We start from the raw sequence: 21,816 nt of genomic DNA, 5'->3' as shown, positions 1-21,816 counted from the left end.
CACACACAGAGTGATAACCGAGTGATATTATTACTTGGTGATTGCATTTTACATTCTATATCTAAGAGAATCTAAAAGAGTGTAAAACACTTTACACAGTTTCATTAGTGACCTGCAGAAAACACTTCATACTGAAAAGCAAAACCTTCAAAACTCTAAAACTGCTCTTAATAATAGCATGGGGTTGCTGTTCTAAAAATTAAGCACTAACTTCTTATCAGAAGTGAATGTTATTCCGGTTGTATTGCTTTCTATTTCATCAGTACAGTGCAGCCGTGCCATACTGAAATACAATCACTGTACAATCACACACTAAACTGTGTGTGTGTGTGTATACCTCCGGTCAGTGGGATACAGCTCGGCTGTGACTACATCCAGAGAGTTCCAGGCGGATATGCTGAGTCCGTTGTAGAGGCAGAGCATGGCGATCATCATCGACTCGCTGGTGCCGAACCACAGGAAGAAACAACTAATACCGGACAGAACCATCGAGCCTCCTAAAGAACAACAGACAACAACCAGCTCAAATAGATCACTGCTTAAAAGTACCATAAAATACGACTCTGAATATGTTTTATGGCTAATATCCAACAGCTTACCCAACATGCTCAACCGCCCGACTTTGTCCATCAGGAGGGCGGAGACTATGTTGCCGGGCAACACAGCAAGAGTCCCTAGGAAGTTGATGAAGTACACCCAGTAGGCGCTGTAGTCGTCATCGAATGTGATCTGGCAGCCCGTCTTATTGTGCGCAAACGTGCTGTTGATCACAGACGAGCCGATAAATTTTGAATCATCGATATCTGTGTAGGAGAAGCTGGGGATTAGTCCTACTGATCACATCTTTATTTACAGCATCCACTTTCTGCCCTCTCTCATAAATTGTTTATGCCCTGATTCCTATTAAGATATCACATGCATCAAAGCAAATAACATGATATACACTATATTCTTGGACAACACACTGTCTGCATCTAAAATCTCTTTACTTTCATAGTACCAGCTGCATTTGATTCAGTACCTGCTGCATTTGATTCAGTACCTACTGCAGTTGATTCAGGAGTTGCTGCATATGATTCAGTACCCACTGCATTTGATTCAGGAGTTGCTGCATTCAATTCAGTACCTGCTGCATTCGATTTAGCACCTGCTGCATTTGATTCAGTACCTACTGTATTTGATTCAGTACCTGCTGCAGTCGATTCAGCACCTACTGCATTCAATTCAGTATTAGATTCTGTATCTACTGCATTCTATGCTGTGTTTACTGCATTTGATTCAGTACCTACTGCACTCGATTCAGCAGCTACTGTATTTGATTCTGAACCTGCTGCATTAGATTAAGTACCTACTGCAGTCGATTCAGTACCAACTGCATTCGAATCAGTACTTACCATAATCGGTTCAGTGCCTACTGTGTTCGATTCTTTATCTACTGCATTTGATTCCATATCTACTGCATTTGATTCTGTATATATTTCGTTTGATTCTGTATCTACTGCATTTGATTCAGTGCCTACTGCACTCGATTCTGTATCTACTGTATTCGATTCAGTGCCTGCTATATTCGATTCATTTGGACATCCTACTCCTTTGGCACACTGCTTTTTACGTATTGTATACAGGGTAATAGGGATATTTGGACACAACAGCTGTGTTCATTACCATGTTTCTGTACGGTATCACCGTCAACATTTTGCATTACACCATCACCGCCATTACGCCATGTCACAACATCCTCCACTAGACCCACATGCAATTTCTAAAGCAATTTAGATATGTTTAACTTTTACACTGAATTCTTGGCATAGTATGGCAGGCATTTAGCCCACACTGTCCTCCGCACCTCCTGCTACAAAGAGGGGTCCCTCCCAACCGCTCTGATTTGATGAAATTTGTCCTATACTTCATTTTCATAGCATCTCAGTGAATTTCCTGTCGCTGCAGCGTGTCAGCATCTTCTCCTTCCTCCATCAGTCAAACCGGGCCACCACGGAGCAGATATTATTCTCTAAGCATTAAAGGATGAAGAGGAGGGAACAAACTGTGCCGAGCAACACATGGGCTGCAGTCAGTAATTATTTGCCATCCTGTTCCTCCACAGAGAGATTTGATGTTCTTTACTACTTACACAGCGTCCGAAACAATATTGCCTTGTTTTGTTTCCGTTGGCGGCAAATCCATCAATCTGACAGTCTCTATTATTTCAGGAAATACGCTGTTGTAGATATATCGCTAGCGTTCCCCACGAGGTACTTCATGAGGCAGGGTGTTTCAGCTGAACACTGGACTGAAATCTTAGCTGAATTAGCACTACTTTGTTCTAAACTTCGTTGCCTTTACCAAAGCCCAAAACAGAACCAGTAGTGACTGTCATGGTTAAGCTGGAATCAACACTGAACTCCATTACCCATCAGCCCCAGCATGTCGCATGTCTGCGTCACGTATCCTAATCACTCACACCGGTGTCTTTGTTTACTGAGTTTAAATAGAAAGTCAGATTTGATCAATTAATATGTCCGAATTCAATCTGTATCTGTACACACACACACACACACACACACACCAGTATTATAGAAGAACGTGTCCAGGATGGTGCAGTTCTTGAAGTAAGTCCCGAGCGAGGTGACGTCCTCGAAGAAGCAGTTCTGGAAGATGGAGTCTTTGAAAGTGACCGATTTAAACTTCATGCCGATGAACCTGAGAACAAATAGAACTTACATTCAGCCGAATTTCACACTAAAACATGAACATGGCATCCACCAGATTTAAAAAGAAACTCCTTTTAATTCACATATTGTAAAAAAAAAATCCTCAATCGTTGCTAGATTTAAGAAAAGTTATTTTTAGAAGAGAGACTTTCTCGACAAGTAGTTTTTAATGAAACCCCGACTCATCAGAATCGATCAGCTTCCCAGCTTCCCAGCTTCCCACAGCACATCACCTCACCAATCCCCACGTTTACGATATTTTTTCCGTATCTGATGTTTTCCCCGGCTGTATGCTAGGACGCTGTGTTACGCCCTTTGATATCTTCTCAAGATTAATGCACTGGTCTCAGTGTACACATTACTGGCGGGACTGAATGGGTAAAAAGAGGGATAGAGGATGAATGATCAGATGAAATCTCGAAGAAAAAGAGAGCGGGAGAATCAGGAGGTCTTGTTTGAAGGAGAAGGTGAAAAACAGATAACGGCTTTTAATTTCCTGTTGTTGTGCCGTAATGTGATGTTACCTCACCAGCATGTGTGTGTGTGTGTGTGTGTGTTTGATAGGGATGAGATTCTGAGATTCTTAAAACAGTATTAAATCACACACCCCCCCCCAATGAAACGAATGCTAAATTTGTTGATATTATGTGTAAAGGTGCCAATACTTTTGAAGCAGTGTTTTGCATAAGAAATAAAAAAAGAGATAAAGAAGAATAAATTTTAAAACAAATAAATAATACATTATACCATGTCCCCATTTGTTTTGGTTCAGAATATTTCATACTGGTTGCAGGTATGATACATTTTATATATACAGTATAAGGGTGCCAATATTTCTGCAAAGTACTGCAACGTCCTTCTCTTTCTCAGCATAGTGCTTAATATAAAATAAAGTTTTTATTTTATTTTATTGAAATAATATTTATTCATTTTTTAACATATCAAGTGCTAAAAAATAAATAAATATGCTAAAAAAAATAAAATGAAAAAATATATTTAATTAATAAAATAAAATAAAATAAAATTACATTGATTAAATTAAATTAAATTAAAATTTTATTATTACTTATTTTTATGCCGTAAGATTAAACGGCCAAATGTTAAATCTTCCGAGTCCTAATATGGAGACGTTTTCATGTCCCAGATTCTCAGAGCTGAGTAAAAGGAGTTTGATGAGTTTGGATGATGAATCTGTCTCACCTGTCATTGATGAAGGACCCGTTGTTGTGCACCTGGTTCTCCAGCGTGAAGTTAAAAGTGAAGTCCTCGATGCGCTCGGTGTTGTGGATCTTCACCCTCGCTGCGTACTCGTCCGCTTGAAGGTGCTTGATGACGTCAGGAAACCAGACCGAAAGACCGTAGTACCTACACACAGGACAGAAGAACATGACTGGAAGTTGCATCAGGTTAAGAGAAGATGATTGGATTGAGCATGTGCATTGTGTGCATGTGTTCCTCAAAGGTTCTTATTGATTCAAGTTATATTTGGAGGTGTATTTTGAAAGGGAGCTAACTAAATAGTTGTTTACGTAGTTTAAAATAACAAAAAGATTTATGCTTATGGCAAGCCTAGGAAATAAAAAAATGTAGTTATATAGTTATAGTTGTGATGTCAAATTAGATATTCAAATGAGCAGATGTGGAAACATGTAACGATCACATCCAGGTTGGAATTTTGGCAGGTTTCTATCACAGAAATCATAATTTGGGGATGGGGTAGCTTTGGCTTATTGATCGGAAGGTTGTGAGTTTGAATCCCAGGTCCACCAAGCTACCACTGTTGGGCCCTTAGGCAAGGCCCTTAACTTTCAGTTGCATAAAATATAAGTCACTCTGGATAAGGGTATCTGCCTAATGTAAAGCATTTTTTGGATGACTTCCATTTTGGGTGCAATTTAAAAACTTCAAAACAGCGAACTCTTTAAGTAGCAGAAGTAGAAGAACTAAAAGTGCAGTGATGCTGGAGTGAGGAAAAAAAAGAGAGACGGAGTGATTTGCGGGGAGAAGAGAAGAGAGAAAGAATGATGATACGCCTCTACAGTCCACCTACTCCAGCGCTGCCTGACAGGTTTAGTGTATGTTTTACATGTTGAGAGAGAGAGATGCGCTGGTCTCTCCCTGTTTTAGTGGGTGGACACACACACACACACACAGGGGAAGATTAAGGATAACAAAAACCTCTAAAACATTCACTGTTTATACAAGAACAAATGCTTGGGGGTAGAAGAGAGCATAATATTTCAGCAAACAGAGAAGAAACTATTCAGTGACAGAGATACGCTAGCTAACATTCAGCTAGCTAACAAACAATAGCTGAAAGACAGATATGTAGTTGGCTCAAGTTAGCTAGCCAAGAGTTTTGATGAGGCTGCTGACATTGTTAAAGTTTGCTAACTAGTGTCTGTGGTTATATAATTATAATTGGAATTACATAAACTTGACTAATTTAAAATCAGTCCTCTGGTTAGCTAACTAACACTACAGAAGTATGGTAATTACAGATAGATCTATCCCCCCGGTGCAGCTCCTCCTCCAGGCCCATCCACACAATGGCTATGATGACAACAGTAATTACGCTGACGTTGGGCCGTCTTATGCAGCTCCACCTCTGGCCCCGTCCACGTTAGCGACAGCTACCGTTAGCGCAGCAATTACAAGAGGACAGGACCTCATTACACTGCCACAGACACACCAGCACTGTGTGTTTGTTTGTGAGAAAAAGCCTGAGTATGTCTGAGAAAGTTAGAAAGGTCATGTCTCATTTTTTATTTGGCCAGTGATGAAAAGAAGGAAACAATAGAACAGAGGAGAGATGAACTACTCCCACCCTCAAAATTTTATTCCTACAGTAAAAAAAGTAAAGATTTTCTCAAATTTCCTGTCAGAAATCGTTTATTTTTTGTTAGCTAGTGTTAGAAATGAAGATATGGTTACGTGTCATGGTAGCTAGACACAGAAATCCTGTCAGATTAACTAGTTCTCTAGTATTACTATTAGTATGTACATTTAAGTTGTTCACAAATCCTGTCAGAATAGCTATTAGTTGCTGCTAGCTATTAGTGAATGTGAAAATGGTTGACTTGAAATCCTTGTATAAATCCTGTCTGGTTACCTCATGTTAGCTAGATAGCTAATGATAACAGTCAATGTTTATGACATAAAATCTTCACAGAAATCCTGTCAGTTCATGCTAGCCAAAAGAAAACTACAGAGTTTATAAACATACATGAATATGGCTCAGAAATCCTGTCAGGTTAGCACATGCTAGCAAGTAATTACCTGTGAAAATGATGAACATGTTTGACTTTAAATCCTCGCATAAATCCTGTCAGGTTACCTCACATTAGTTAGATACAATTAACATTTATGACAAGAAAGCTTCTGGAAATCCTGTCAGATTAGCTCATGCTAGCTACCTGACGATGAAGATTATCAACATACATGAATACGACTCAGAAATCCTGTCAGGTTAGCTTGTGTTAGCTAGCTGCTTAGCACTAGCACTAAAGATTGACATTAAAAATCTTTTCAGATTACATTTTTAGAACGTTTTTAATCATATTTCACACAGTTTATGTATGTATACAGTGTGAACAGCAATCACTTTTTTTATTTACTTTGTACTTGATGATGTCTGAAAGCTAAAGATGCGAGTGTGTGAAGGTGTATGTGAGAGCAGGAAGTGTTTTTTTACCCAAAAGACAGAGAGAACCACACTATAGCCAGCTTCACCGTATTGTCTTTCACGGGGTAATCCCAGCATTTTAGGAATGTTAGCCAAATCTGTGAAACACACACACACACACACACACACACAAATTACATATGTGCTAAGCTACATTATTTCACAGCATACAAAAATGACATCACAGACTTAGAACCCAATACACCTGTACTAAAGCTGCTCTGTGACAAACTAGCATCTCGTCCATGATGTCTAGAAACCCGCCACGTTCCCGGGATAAACTCCGGATCTAAACGCATCCCTGAGCAGGATAAATGTCTTACTGAAAATGAGTGAATGAATGCTGATAAAGCTGACAGCTGAACTGGTGTAAGTGTACATGGGGAAGGTGTGTGTGTGTGTGTATACGAGCAGGCGTGGACTCACTCCGCGGAGTTCGCTCCTGATTCGGAAAAGGACTTTAGCCGCAGGGTTCGCCGACTCGGACTGCATCTCAACAAACTCATCCAACTGCTTAGGGATCTTTATACGGTTCACCTGCAGGGGGAGACACAGAGTTACACACTAACACACTCACACCACAGTACTGTGATAAAAGTGAGGGAATCTGATTAGTTTTGGCAGAACTAGCTATCATCATTGAGCTAGAATTAGCTAAATGTTAAAGATTAGCAATTCTGCTGTTGTTAGTTAGCCTCATTTAACGTTTTTTCAAGCTCCTGATTGAAGGCAGGACTAATTTTTCACCAGGATCTAAAATCTTATACTTCCATTACTTGAAATTCAACATATTCTACTCAACCTGAGAAGAATTTGAAGCCGCACTACAACTTTTACCACAGAATACATTTTTATAGACACCTCATTGTGCTTTGCCTTGAATAAGGAATCTGGGTACTTTGGGTAATTTGGGTACACAGCTGTGAACAAAGAGAACAAAATGAAAGGAGATATTTTGAGAATTGATGAGAATAAACATAAAAAAACAAAAAGAAAGGTGTGAAAACATATTCTTTAGCTTTTTTGAGGTCCAGAAATGCTTGAAGTCCTCATAAAGATAGGAAACTGTCAAGTGTTCTCCTAATCACCCTGTCCTCACAAAAAAGTGTTTTAGGACTTTCACTGAAAAATATTCTAAGGTATATAAAGGTATATTTTAAAAGCTGAAGTATCTCCATTTGGAATTATAGGATGAGGAAACAACACAGAATGAATTTGCTACAGTAATAAATATATCTATAAGGTCCTCACAAAGCTGAAAAACAGTATGTGTGTATGGTGTATATAATTCTCACAGTAAAAACTTTCTCGGGCTCTCCTCGTGCTCGCATGTTGGTGTCGTGGATCTGTTTCAACACCATCCATGCCTCATCGTGTTTCCCCGTCTAAGTACGGAAAACAATCAGACACAGTCAGACCCTTACAACATTGCTATGTTAAAAAAGTTATAAACCTTTACATTACAGGTTGCACTCGCAGCTTACCTCCAGGAAGTAGCGTGGACTTTCTGGCATGAAAGTAAGAGAGACGACTGCGCAGACGCACGGGAGCGCACAGACGACCACAAACACTCTCCAGCTGTGGAACTGATACGCTGAGCCCATGCTGAAGCTCCAGCCTGCAAAATGGTAAGGTAGGACACTAATGTAAAAGTGTTTGATTAGCACAGTATGAGCTATACTAGTATGCAAACATGAATTCAGGATATTATGAAATTTTGTACACACACACACACACACACACAGGACAATGTCTAACACAATTATACATAATTCCCAAGTCTAGATGTGCTATTTTGTAATATTTTGTACTTTGCAAGTATGCAAGCTTGTGAGGTATTTCTAGATATGAACAGAAAGAACATAGACACACACACACACACACACACACACAGTACGCTCTAGAATCTGAGAGGCAGAACAATGTCTAACACAATTATACGTATTATTATACGATTCGAATTATACGAGTCTTGGTCTCGAACTCCAGCATGAGAGGCGGGCACTCTAACAAGGAGACTAAAGACTGCAGCCTCTAGCGTTAGTCGCTAGTTCGCCTCTTGAGATAAGGTGAGTGAGGTTTACCTGCACAGCACCTACCGCTGGCCTCCATTACACTCACCCCCTAAACCTCACTCCCATCCGGGTCACGGCACCAGTGTAACCCCAACCGGGAGATGAACCTGGGTCTCCAGCATGGGATTCGGGCACTCTAACAAGGAGGCTAAATACTGCAGCCTCTAGCGTCAATTGCTAGTTCGCCTCTTGAGATAAGGGGAGTAAGGTTTACCTGCACAGCACCTACCGCAGGCCTCCATTACACTAGCTTGTATAGGTACTTCTAGATACGAACAAATAAACAGAAAGAGAACACACACACACACACACATACACACACACACAGTACACTCTAGGATCTGAGAGGCAGAACAATGTCTAACACAATTTGCTAGTTTGCAAGTATGCTAGCTTGTATAGGTATTTCTAGATATGAACAGATAAATAAAAAGAGAGCACACACACACAATACGCTCTGGGGTCTGAGAGGCAGAACAATGTGTAATGCAATTATACGTAATTTTTCGAGTCTAGTGCTGTGAGAGGCACTCAGAGAGCGCTCCCTCTTTCCTCCGTCTCTCACCGTCTCTCTCCACAAGGCTAAAATAAACATTTCTGACTGTGTTGATCCTGAGATTATGTCCACATGGTGACTCAGAGCTGAATATCTAACAGAATAATGTAAATATCATTACAGTAAACAGAGTTAGCAATTGAAATAACATTATAGTAAAGAAACAAACCAACAAACTAGCATTATTATAAACAGATTAGCAAAAAAAAAGAGAATACAGTAGCAAACAAAGCTAACCCATAAACTAGCATTATAGTATACAGGCTAGCATATGACACTGAATTACACTGAAGATGCTAACCTGCAAAACTAACATTATTATAAACAGATTAGCAAAAGAACAAATGTGCTAGCAAACTAACCCACACACTAGCATTATAGTAAACATATTAGCAAAAAACAACAACAAAAAAAACAACTAATTTCTAGTACTAGCATTATTATAAATAGATTAGCACAAAACTAATGTGGTAGCACACAACGTTAGCCCACAAACTAGCATTATAGTAAACAGAGTAACAAATGAATCATGATTACATGATTACTAAAAAATGCTAACCCATAACTAGCATTATAGTAAACAGATTAGCCAAAAAAACAACAACCTAATGCTATAGCAAACAAAGCTAACCTATAAACTAGCATTATAGTAAAGAGATTAGCGACAGCACTAATGCTGTAGAAAACAAAACTAACCCATAAACTAGCATAATAGTAAACAGAGTAGCATATGAACTAAGGTTACACTGAAGATGCTAACCCGCAAAACCAGCATTATTATAAACAGATTAGCAAAAAAACGAATGCAGTAGAAAACAAAGCTAACCCACGCACTAGCATTATAGTAAACAGATTAGCAAAAAACAAAACAAAACCACAAAAAAACAAATAACTAATACTAATCGCTAGTACTAGCAGTATTATAAACACATTAGCAAAAAACAAACGCGGTAGCAAACAACGCTAACCCATATACTAGCATTATAGTAAACAGATTAGCAAAAAACGGATGTGGTAGCAAACATAGCTAACCCATTAACTAGCATTATAGTAAACAGAGTAACATATGAATAATAATTACACTAAAAGATGCTATCCCAGAACTAGCATTATAGTAAACAGATTAGCTAAAAAAAAAAATAAAACCCTAATGCTGTTGCAAACAAAACTAATCCATAAACTAGCATTATAGTAAACAGATTAGCAAAAAGCTATTGTTGAAGGAACCAAAACTAATCCATAAACTAGCATTATAGTAAACAGATTAGCAAAAAGCTATTGTTGAAGGAACCAAAACTAATCCATAAACTAGCATTATAGTAAACAGGAAAGCATATGAACAAGGATTACACTGAAGATGCTAAACCACAAAACGTTTTGGGAGTGACACGGTTGGACAGGATTAGGAACAAGTACATCAGAGGGACAGCTCATGTTGGACGTTTGGGGGATGAAGTTAGGGAGGCCAGATTAAGATGGTTTGGACAGAGGAGGGAGAGTGAGTATATTAGTAGGAGTATGTTGGACATGGAGCTGCCAGACAGGAGGCAAAGAGGAAGGCCAAAGAGGAGGTATATGGGTGGAATAAACTCAGATATGAAACTAGTGTTGAGGATGCAGAAGATAGGGATAGGTGGAGAGAGATGATTCACTGTGGCCACCCCTGAAGGGAAAAGCCGAAAGAAGAAGAAAAAGATTCCTAGACACATTCTTTCTCATCCTCGAGTCTCTTACTTCCCACTGAAGCTGAACGTCTCGATCGTTATCTGGCAGCGCAGCCTCTCTGTACCTACAGAGACCGAAGAGACGGATACTTATTCCACAAAGATAATGTCTCCGTCCTCCAGGCTGGATCACTATCTGGCAGAGCCGCATGGTAGTCATGAGAAACCCTAAAAAGAGCTCAAAGATCACTATCTGGCAGCACTGCTATCACTGAGGATCAGTTTAAATGAGTCAGGGTCATTACAGCCAGCAGTGATGTGTTCATTACACTCTGAAGACTGGATCATTTTCTGGCAGGATAATGTGAGTGGGGAGTGTGAGTTTTGTATGTCTGAACAAATTATATCAGAAATCATTCTGTAAAAAATGAATTTTAATCAATTAAAAAAAACATTTATTATTGTTATTTCTTAAATATTGCATTTCATCCATTAATGTTATTATAGTTTTATTTTTTTTTGTACGTAAAAAAACAAATAAAGAATTATCAGCTTTCACTTGAAATTCAGAGGTTTAAAACTGGTATTGTTTATTTTAATATTTAAATTAATTAATTATTTACATATTTATACATACACCTCAAACCGCTAAAACTCGCAGTGTACAAGTTTTATTTATGTTTATTTATGTAAAATTTTGTCTTGTTTTTTTTTGTCAGTCTTGTTTTTATTGTCTTAGTTTTAGTGTGTTTTCAGTCAAAAAAAATTATATATATATATATATGTGTGTGTGTGTGTGTGTGTGTGTGTGCGTTTGTGTGTGTGTGTGTGTGTGTGTGTGTGTACGTACGTAAACTCTCTTTGACAGACTCATCCCAGTGTGTGTATATGTGTGTCTGTTCTCTCTTTGACAGACTCATCCCAGTGTGTGTGTGTAAAGCTGCAGCTGTAGAAGATCTCATTATATGGATTAGGAGTATAATAGACTGGAGTGTACGGCTCGCTGCCTCGACTGCTGCTCATATTGATGTCGTGTCCATGACACACACACACACACACACACCCAGATTAATCCGCATACACATTTACAGTATATTACACATCACTGAAGCAGCAGAGGCTTCTAAACTGAAAACAATGCAGTGTAGCACAATGCAGTATAATGGAGAAGCTTAGACTCCAAATAATCACTACAAATACTACAAAATTTGTACAAATAGTACAAAATGCACTAATATATCTGCATAACAATCGAAACATTAAGTAAAACACACACACACACCATCAGCACTCCTCCCTCCCCAACCCCACAGATGTGGAAGCATTGCGGCAGAACCACATTTACACACTCACACACACACACACACACACACCAGTGCCTCCGAACAGGGTGTTAAAATCGAGACAGGCCAATCAATTGACCTCAATTACGAGTACAGTCGTTCACCAGACTCAGTGAAAGGGGCAGGGAGGAGAAAGGGATGACAGGGAGGAGAGAAGAATTAGAGAATGGTTTTTTGTCAAGAAATCGGTTATGAAATGCAGTCAGGGTGAAATTCAGACACTGAGAAAAAACACACTGCTATTAGTTTATTTAGCAGAGGAACTAAAGCTAAAACCAGCTGAAAGGACTGAACTCTCCTCAGTGTGTCCTATTATACTTGCTTTTAACTGTGCTGAATACATTACATAAATATATAAATAAATTGTAAATAAATAAATATAAATTTGTGATTAAATGATAACTAAAATGATAAACTGATGAGGATTTCTACTGTAATCAATACTGTATATTAAATTATTACATTTAAATAATTATATATATTTCTATAAATAATAAATATTTAAAATAGCATTATATTTTTTCTATAATTAAATGAAATGAATTTTTTTTAAATATATTTTTTTAATTAAATGTTTTACTATTTCCTAATAATAATAATAATAATAATAATAATAATAATAATAATAATAATAAAAAACCTTAAATGATTTTCTAAAGAATGCTTTAACTGGAGAGACTTCAGAGAACCCTATTGTAGTCCTTGCTTTTAACTGTGTTGAATAACCTAAATAAATATATAAATAAAACATAAATAAATTATAAATAAATACATTTAAATTTGTGATTCCAACTGAAATGATAAAATGATGAGGATTTCTTTTTACTGTAAGCAGTACTGTATATTAAATTATTACATTTAAATAATTATATATATTTCTATAAATAATAAATATTTAAAATAGCATTATATTTTTTCTATAATTAAATGAAATGAATTTTTTTAAAATATATTTTTTTAATTAAATGTTTTACTATTTCCTAATAATAATAATAATAATAATAATAATAATAATAATAATAGACTTTAAATGGTTTTCCAAAAAACCCTTTAACTTAGAGAACCCTATTTTAGTCTTTAGTTTAACATAAAGATCCATTCTGGGGTTCCATATATAAACCAAGCAACAGAACCATTTTACCTTTCTGTATAATTGTGCAGGAATATTCTGTCTCACATTCACTCACACCTATTGCCATGTCCTAGGATAGTGGAAGGAAACCAGAGAACATGTGAAGAACATGTGAAGAACATCAACCCTCTTCATCTTCTTTCCCTCCTCTACCCCTGCGTTATATTTGCTTTCCTGATTTCCCCTGCAATCTCCCTCTTTTTTTTTATTTTCAGCCCCTTCTAATGTTCTTCTCACTCTCACTTTTCTCTCGCCCCCTCCTTTTTTCTCCCGCACCTCTCTGCATTCACTTTCATTCGCTATTGTGTGCCTTCATCCTTTAAATATCCTTAACGCAGCCTACATTAATCATTTTCACCCACCCTCTCCCTCTAGTTCTTCTCTCCACGCTCCCTCGCTTCCATTCCTACCCTCAAACGACCTCCGCTCCTCTCCTTTTGTTCCAGATATCGCCCTAATGCTGCTATATCCCTCGTTCTTTCCCCCGTCTTGCGGTTTCTATGGCCCATAATCCTCCGTTTTACAAGCATTAAGGAGTGCGGACTACGCGGACCTCGTTAACATCATACATTAGAAAGAGCAATTACATTTTTCTGGTGAAGTAGAAATTTAATTATGCCGTGGTGTAATTATGTAATATTAATAGCCAGCGTCTATCTGTTGCATGAACAGTTATTTTCTTAAGCGTAAGATGTAAGCCCTGCCCCCTGAATTCTTTCTGCTTATCAATACTTACATTATTACCTCTCTGTATGTCACACTACGGTACCAGGCATTTTAAATGTCTATACAAATTCAGTCTTTGGGTCAGTTACCAGGAAGACACTTGATAATTATAAATAACAAATTAGCATTTTGTGTTTCACGCTAAAGAGTTGTATCTAAAGAGCTTCCTGATTGGCTGTAGCTGCTGTCACTCACCGTAGTGTGGGATGATGGCCCAAGCCATGGCTGAAGCATAGATGCCGCCTATCATCCAGAACATACAGAGCCAGCTCAGATGTTCGCCGCGTTTCTCCCTCGCCAGGAACTCGGCGAAGTACGAGAACACGATAGGCACGGCCCCGCCGATCCTGCGGGGAACATGGATAATGAACAATCAAACAATGTTGGGTAAACAAAGAAGAGAAACCATTTCTACATGCCTGGAGCTTCTAGCTGTAGAGTCATTTTGGCTTTGAAGCAAGGGGTACATAATAAAAATGAACTGAATTTCTGACCTGGAAGTGTAAACTTGTCATTTTGCCAATTCATGGACAGATCTCCAGTGAATCTCAATCTCTATACAACACAAAGATATTCTTGCATCTGCTCGCAGGTAGCTGTTAGGCTAGCATTAGCATTAAACAACGATATCCTAGGACTAATTGCCGTGTGTGAAAACCCACTTCATACGTATTATATCATTTCCCTTAGAACCAAAAGATCCCAGGAGAAAAAAAGTTTTCACTTCATGCTTCCTGATCCTCCACAAGTACTTCACACCTGTTTGATTGACAGCTCCTACTGTTCTAGTCTTAATGTTTTGAAAAATCAACATTTTTTTGTGAGCAGCACCTCTGAGGAAGCGTCAATCAAGGACTCGGGTTCAAAGCCAGCACTCGGTGGTGGAAGAGCGCCGGTCGGTGGATCTTGTGTGAGTTTACGAGCGTTAACAGCTATAAAACAGGATTGCGGATACAATTTCTGTCATGATTTGTACTGTAATATGGCACCATGATTTTAATCAGCGTTTACAAAACAAAATCTATCTCGGGAGGACCTCTGACCCCTGGTGGAGTGTGTGTATGACCTCACAGAGAGTAACGGATAGTGGAGATGGAGGATGGAGGATGGAGAGAGGCGATGGGGGAAGCAGTGGTGCTAAGAATCAGCACTCTACAAGGACAAAGCAGGGGCTGCTCATTCAATTAACAATAAAACACACTGCTGTACTTATCCTACTGCAATCCCCCCATCTCTCTCTCTCTCTCTCTCTCTCTTTCTCTCTCTCTCTCTGCAGCAAAGTCACCAGGCTGGTTGAACCTCCTGGCACTGACCCATAACTTAAACGAGGAGTGATGTTAAAGGAAAGAGAGAGAGCAGTGTGTGTGGTCTGGAGAAAAGTGTGTGTCACTCACAGAGGAGTCATTATCTCAGTATGGAGCCAGACTGAATGTTCCAAAAGACCTGGCGAGACTCTGAGAGAGAGAGAGAGAGAGAGAGAGTATGTGTGTGTGTCTGTTTGTATGTGTGTGTACTACTCCAAAGTACCCAGACCCCATAGCGAGACAAAAGGACCTCGCTACCAGCCTGAGGTCAAATTGAGGTCAGACCCCCACCGAAGCCCAATCAAACAACAAACTGCTCCCTGGGCCGCTGTAAAGAGCACTCCAGAAATAAAAACAGCTCTGGATGTAGATAATTAAAGAGTGCTCGAGCCAGCAGAAATCACTGCTGATTTCATCCTGCTGCAAAAAAATAAAACCTCACCTTCGATACAGTGTGTACGGAAAAGCAACACGTACACTTAGAAACGCTTTCTAGAATGTTTCTCGAGTTTTTTTGTTTGTTTGTTTGTCTTTTACTAAAAATAGTCTTCACGGCATTAAACGTAACCGTAACCGGATAAAAAAACAAGATAAAAATTGATTATTGGATTAAGATTGCTGCTTGGTGTGTGATGTTAGAGGAATAACATGCTTTTAGGGGAACTGTCATGGTTATGGAGTATCTCTGCTCCATCACACCTTCCGGACCTTGATTATTTTTCTATTTCAGCACACTCCAGTTGTATCTTAGTCCTTTCACATACTATTATGGGTCAAGTTGTTGCTTTTGTGGTCAGACCTGGGCACAATGTTCAAAATCCTTTCGGCTCCCAGCATTAAAATGTAAATACCGTTACTAAAGTTTCAGGAGTTTGGTACAGGTTTAAGGTACACAAATGGTGAAATAGATCAAGATAAGTACCATCTAATTTGGGCGATAGCTCATTTTTTTGCGTTAAGATCCCAAGGCAGCTGAACTCAGAGATACTCACCCGAATCCCGAGAGCATCCTGCAGAAGAGGAACGTGCTGTAGCCCTGTACGAACGAGGACAGGAAGGCGAAGAAGCCGTTCACGGACATACACACCAACAAACACTGCCTCCGGCCCACTTTATCCGACAAACCGCCCCAGAAAAATGCTCCCACCATCATCCCCAGGTACACAATACTACCTGTGGGGCAGAGAGAGAGAGAGAGAGAGAGAGAGAGAAGAGAAAAAGAACTGTTTAGAAAAGAAATTCATTGTAAGTTGATATTATTATTATTATTATTATTATTATTATTATTATTATTATTATTATTATTATTATCATCATCATATATTTCTCTGGTTAATTATATTACAATACACAACAATGAATCCACACCATCATTGTTAGACATGATAGTATGGCCATGTCTCCTGTAGTTGACGTGGCAGACACTGTGGCCACGCCTCCTTCATTAGAACTGCCTAACAATGTGGCCATGCCTCCCTCATTAGAACTGCCTAACAATGTGGCCACGCCTTCTTCATTAGAACTGCCCAATAAAATTGCCACGCCTCCTTCATTAGAACTGCCCAACAATGTGGCCATGCCTCCCTCATTAGAACTTCCCAACAATGTGGCCACGCCTTCTTCTTTAGAACTGCCCAATAAAATCTCCACGCCTCCTTCATTAGAACTGCCACAACAATGTGGCCGTGCCTCCTTCATTAGAACTGCCTAACAATGTGGCCACGCCTTCTTCATTAGAACTGCCCAATAAAATTGCCACGCCTCCTTCATTAGAACTGCCACAACAATGTGGCCATGCCTCCTTCATTAGAACTTCCCAACAATGTGGCCACGCCTTCTTCATTAGAACTGCCCAATAAAATCTCCACGCCTCCTTCATTAGAACTGCCACAACAATGTGGCCGTGCCTCCTTCATTAGAACTGCCTAACAATGTGGCCACGCCTTCTTCATTAGAACTGGCCAATAAAATCGCCACGCCTCCTTCATTAGAACTGCCTAACAATGTGGCCACGCCTTCTTCATTAGAACTTCCCAACAAAATCGCCACGCCTCTTTCATTAGAACTGCCCAACAATGTGTCCATGCCTTCTTCATTAGAACTGCCCAATAAAATCTCCACGCCTCCTTCATTAGAACTGCCCAACAAAATCGCCACACCTCTTTCATTAAAACTGCCACAACAATGTGGCCATGCCATGGAAAATTTAAAAAAGCCATAAGTTGTAAGAGATGAACCAATTAATCTTAGGTTCAGATAAGTTCCAGATGTACAAAGAGACTCAGTCGTTTATTAATTTTGCTCCATACTCTACCCGCTGATACAGATGAGAATCCCATCTGGCCCAAAACACATACACCCCAAAGTGCAAAATGCTGACTATGAACACTAATATAAGTTTTTTTTTAAAAAAAGCATAGTATGTGTTTCTTCCTCAGTTACTCTGAGATTTTAGATTCAGGTGTCAGCATGCAGTCACCTACACCTTCCTGCTGTACTGGTGATTCTAAACTCTGCCTTAAGTTACTCTAGATCTATACCAGGGATCCTCAAATCTGGCCCACGAGATCCACTTTCCTGCAGAGTTTAGCTCTAACCTTAATTAAACACACCTGAGAATGCTAATCAATGTCTTCAGGAAAATCATTAGAAAATCACAGGGAGAGGAGTTTAATCAGGGTTGGAGCTAAACTCTGCAGTGCATTGGCCCTCCAGGGCAAGATTTGAGGAACCTTCTTCTGCTGCACTGTTTCCATCTCCAAATGAAAAAACCTTTATTAAAGGAACACGCTGGTCTACTGGTCAATTAGCAAGATGATGATCTCATCAGATTATTTGATTATTAGATTAGTGTTTGTACATACAGTGTTCTCTGTACTAATCTTCCTGTCATCTTCATAAGGGTTGCTAGACACTGTGACCACGCCTCCTGTAGTAAAGACAGGCATGTTGGCCACGCCTCCTTCACTGAGGCTGACAGACACTGTGGCCACACCTTCTTAAATAAAAGTGACAGTCACAGATAACGCCTCCTTCATGAGAACCGACAGACAGCATAGCTATGCTTCTTTAACTGAGACTGAAACACACTGTGGCACTTGGAATGACAGAATGGCCACTCCTCCTTCATTAGGATTAACAGAGATCATTAGGATTAACCACACCTCCTGCACCCATGGCAGACTGAGAGACCACGCCTCCTTCACTTGAACTGACAGAGAGCCCACACCTCCTCCATTAGGACTGACAGAGAGATCACACTTCCTCCACTTGGACTGACAGAGAGACCACACCTCCTTCATTAGGATTGACTGAGATACCACACTTCCTTCACTTGGACTGACAGAGAGAACACACCTCCTTCATTAGGATTGGCAGAGATTCCTTGCTTCCTACACTTGGACTGACAGGGATACCACACTTCCTTCACTTAGAATCAACAGAGAGACCACACCTCATTCACTTGGACTGACAGAGAGACCATGCCTCCTTCACTTGAACTGACAGAGAGAACACACCTCCTTCATTAGGATTGGCAGAGATTCCTTGCTTCCTACACTTGGACTGACAGGGATACCACACTTCCTTCACTTAGAATCGACAGAGAGACCACACATACTTCATTATGACTGACAGATAGACCAAACCTACTTCATTAGGACAGGCAGAGAGACCACACCTCCTTTACTTAGGTTTGCAGAAAGACCATACCTCCTTCACTTGGGCTTGCAGAGACCACACCTCCTTCACTTAGGCTTGCAGACAGACCACACCTCCTTCCCTTGGGCTTGCAGAGAGACCACACCTCCTTCACTTAGGCTTACAGAGAGTCCACACCTCCTTCCTTAGGATTAACAGTGAGACCACGCCTCCTTCACTTATCCTGACATCCATACTCTTTCTGTTCCCCTTCCCATTTTAGCACAAACGTTCATACTGTATTTGCATCTCTTCAGAACGATTATTATCTGTTCATTACTAATAACGTATTTGTATCTGATGACATCCCTAGTGGAATCCTGGTGCATGGACGAAACAGATGTCGCTTTTCATGCCTTTTAATTGTCTTAGTGCTCAGTGGGAATAAGCGAGCTGATGCAGCATCTCCTCCAGTCCAGTAGATACATTAGGAAGATCTGACACACGCTCACAGTGAAAATGTCTCCAGTGTGATGTGTTGGTATTATTTGTGCTGATTCTGTCTGATGATAAATAACATTCACACTTCAATATTACATCCCATTCAATCAGATCGGCTCTCTAGTCTAGGATGATGCTGCGAGGGACAGTTTTCAGAAAGGACACACTCTTGCCTAGGGAGCTTTTATGTAATGAATCGAATAGACTCAGGTAGCGTTTGCTGCATGGTGAAATCTGTTTGTTTTTCAGCCTGTAAGCGATCCAGTGAGGTTCTCTGAGGCTCGCTTCAACCAAACGGTCTACACTGTGTGTGACAGATTCAGATCCACCCCCTGAGTAACGTGATAGGCTGAAATTTCCATATGATGAGGGAAAACAGATGGAACACCTTATCGATATATAAAACTTGCAGCTATTCCATGAATCCAGAAAGTTCTTCATCATATAAAACATATATTAATATGACAAGCCCCGCCCCTAATCTGGCCAAGAATCGATTGCGAGTCTGGTGCCAGGATAAAAACACCTTCTTCTCTTCACTGTTCTTAATATTAACCTTATATTTTCACTAAACACCAACCCAACAACCTTATTTTATTTACTAAAGCTTTAGTAATTTGAGGAAGATTTTGTTATGTATAAATAACTGAGGATCGTTTACAGGAGTCAACGCTCGATTGGTTGCGTCTATATTTCACCTACTGTTCACTAATCCACTAGAGAATGGTATAGGATGATCACTTATTCAACACACACACACACACGATAAACCCGTTCTACACTCCCCAGCCAAGATGCTAATAAAAATGCTAATTTGTGCTAAAGAAGCGAGGAACGATCGTTTGTTGTCCACTTCCTGCACACTCAGATCTCTCGCTGTGCTCCTGTAATGTTCTGATGCTTTCTGAAGCCTCTCTGATGGGAGCTGATATGCAGAAAGCAGTCCCTGTTATCTGCTCTTGCAGGCATGATGGGGAAAGGCAGGTGATTCATTACAGCCTGACAAAGAGAAAGTGCAGCGCTGCTACACGCACATACACACACACACACACAGACACACTCCCCAACACCACTACTAGAGCTAAACGATCCATCAGAGAGATGTTGCTCCAACCCTCTAATGCCCGAGATAATCTACTGTAACCGAGAAACCACATACTCAATGCACCGTAGTATTAATTCGGCCAAGCTAGCTATCGGCTAACACGCTTAAAAGGACAAGTGCATTTCTCTTCCCCTGGACGTGAACTCAACAGTGGAGTCAATGCTAGCAGACCCATGTCTACTGCGGCATTTATGCCAGATATGCATTGGCATTCAATACCTTCGAGCAAAAGTTTATGAACAAATGTGGTTCGAAATGCTAAAACTACATATGCTACCTCAGAAAGGAAAGATTAACATCCTTTCTCGGTCGCTAAACCTTTTTTGCCATTAGTTAGCATGATTAGTATTTTCTCTACTCAGTGTTTAGCCTAGGAATTTACATACAATCACAGTGAATAGTTCTATCTCAAGGATTTCTTCAAAATCTTTACAGTAAAGTCACGCTAGCTATGCAAAACTAGGTCTGAGGTTTTCACCTGTAGCAGTGTTAGCTTAAATTTGAGGATGGAATAATTTACAGTTTAGGAAAAGGGTGTAGTAAAGGATATAGTTCTGGAATCTTCCCTAAACACTGACACCTGTGAAATAAATAAAACGTCATTAGTGTCTAATGTATGGCAAAAAAAATTATGATCACACTTCCCTGTGGAAAGGAATTTCAGTTCACATCCAGTCCAGAAGCTGAGAATTCTGCAGACTGGCACAGCTATTAGCATCCTGCTGATGTATAAGGGATGTAGTTATACAGACTCAATGGAGTGTAGAGAGAGTAATGCAGAAGGAGAGAGAGATGAGAGAGAGATGAAAGAGCGCAGTCTCATATCCAGATGATCACGCCTCAGAAGGTCAAGCTCAGGTTAATGCTCCTGTTCGCCAGACTTTCTGGGTCGATGGGTCGTGTTTTGGATCTTTAAATAAATAAATAAATAAACACTAATTAAAAGTTTCAGAACTTTGTCTTGATTAAAATGCCTAGGAATGATCCTACGTCTCACTGATGAAGTGCTGATTACGAGTACATTGTGTTCACCTTTACTGGAACATTGGGCATTTAGGCCACGCCTCCTTCACTGGAACTGACTGGCATTTAGGCCACGCCTCCTTCACTGGAACTGACTGGCATTTAGGCCACGCCTCCTTCACTGGAACTGACTGGCATTTAGGCCACGCCTCCTTCACTGGAACATTGGGGATTTAGGCCACATCCCCTTCACTGGAACATTGGGCATTTAGGCCATGCCTACTTCACTGGAACATTGGAAATTTAGGCCAGGCCTCCTTTACTGAAACACTGGGCATTTAGGCCACACCTCCTTCACTGAAACTGACAGGCATTCAGGCCACGCCTCCACTGAAACTGATGGCCATTTAGG

General features: G+C 39.9%; 1 protein-coding gene across 1 annotated transcript in view; it reads right to left on the bottom strand.

Annotated features, from left to right (window-relative positions):
• LOC131369598 (synaptic vesicle glycoprotein 2C) overlaps nt 1-21,816 on the bottom strand; it is a 40,918-nt gene that overhangs the window by 6,327 nt on the left and 12,775 nt on the right. Inside the window, exons 3-12 of the mRNA XM_058416440.1 lie at nt 16,189-16,369; nt 14,088-14,239; nt 7,881-8,014; nt 7,692-7,781; nt 6,823-6,933; nt 6,406-6,494; nt 3,912-4,076; nt 2,567-2,700; nt 600-803; nt 338-497 (exon numbers count right to left, since the gene is read on the bottom strand). Coding sequence (XP_058272423.1) covers nt 338-497; nt 600-803; nt 2,567-2,700; nt 3,912-4,076; nt 6,406-6,494; nt 6,823-6,933; nt 7,692-7,781; nt 7,881-8,014; nt 14,088-14,239; nt 16,189-16,369 — 1,420 coding nt within the window. The remainder of the gene's footprint in view (nt 1-337; nt 498-599; nt 804-2,566; nt 2,701-3,911; nt 4,077-6,405; nt 6,495-6,822; nt 6,934-7,691; nt 7,782-7,880; nt 8,015-14,087; nt 14,240-16,188; nt 16,370-21,816) is intronic.

Source organism: Hemibagrus wyckioides, linkage group LG18 (genome assembly GCF_019097595.1).
Source record: "Hemibagrus wyckioides isolate EC202008001 linkage group LG18, SWU_Hwy_1.0, whole genome shotgun sequence".
Classification (NCBI taxonomy): domain Eukaryota; kingdom Metazoa; phylum Chordata; class Actinopteri; order Siluriformes; family Bagridae; genus Hemibagrus; species Hemibagrus wyckioides.
The sequence above is the reverse complement of the archived record's forward strand: the minus strand, read 5'-3'. Positions and strand labels throughout refer to the sequence as shown.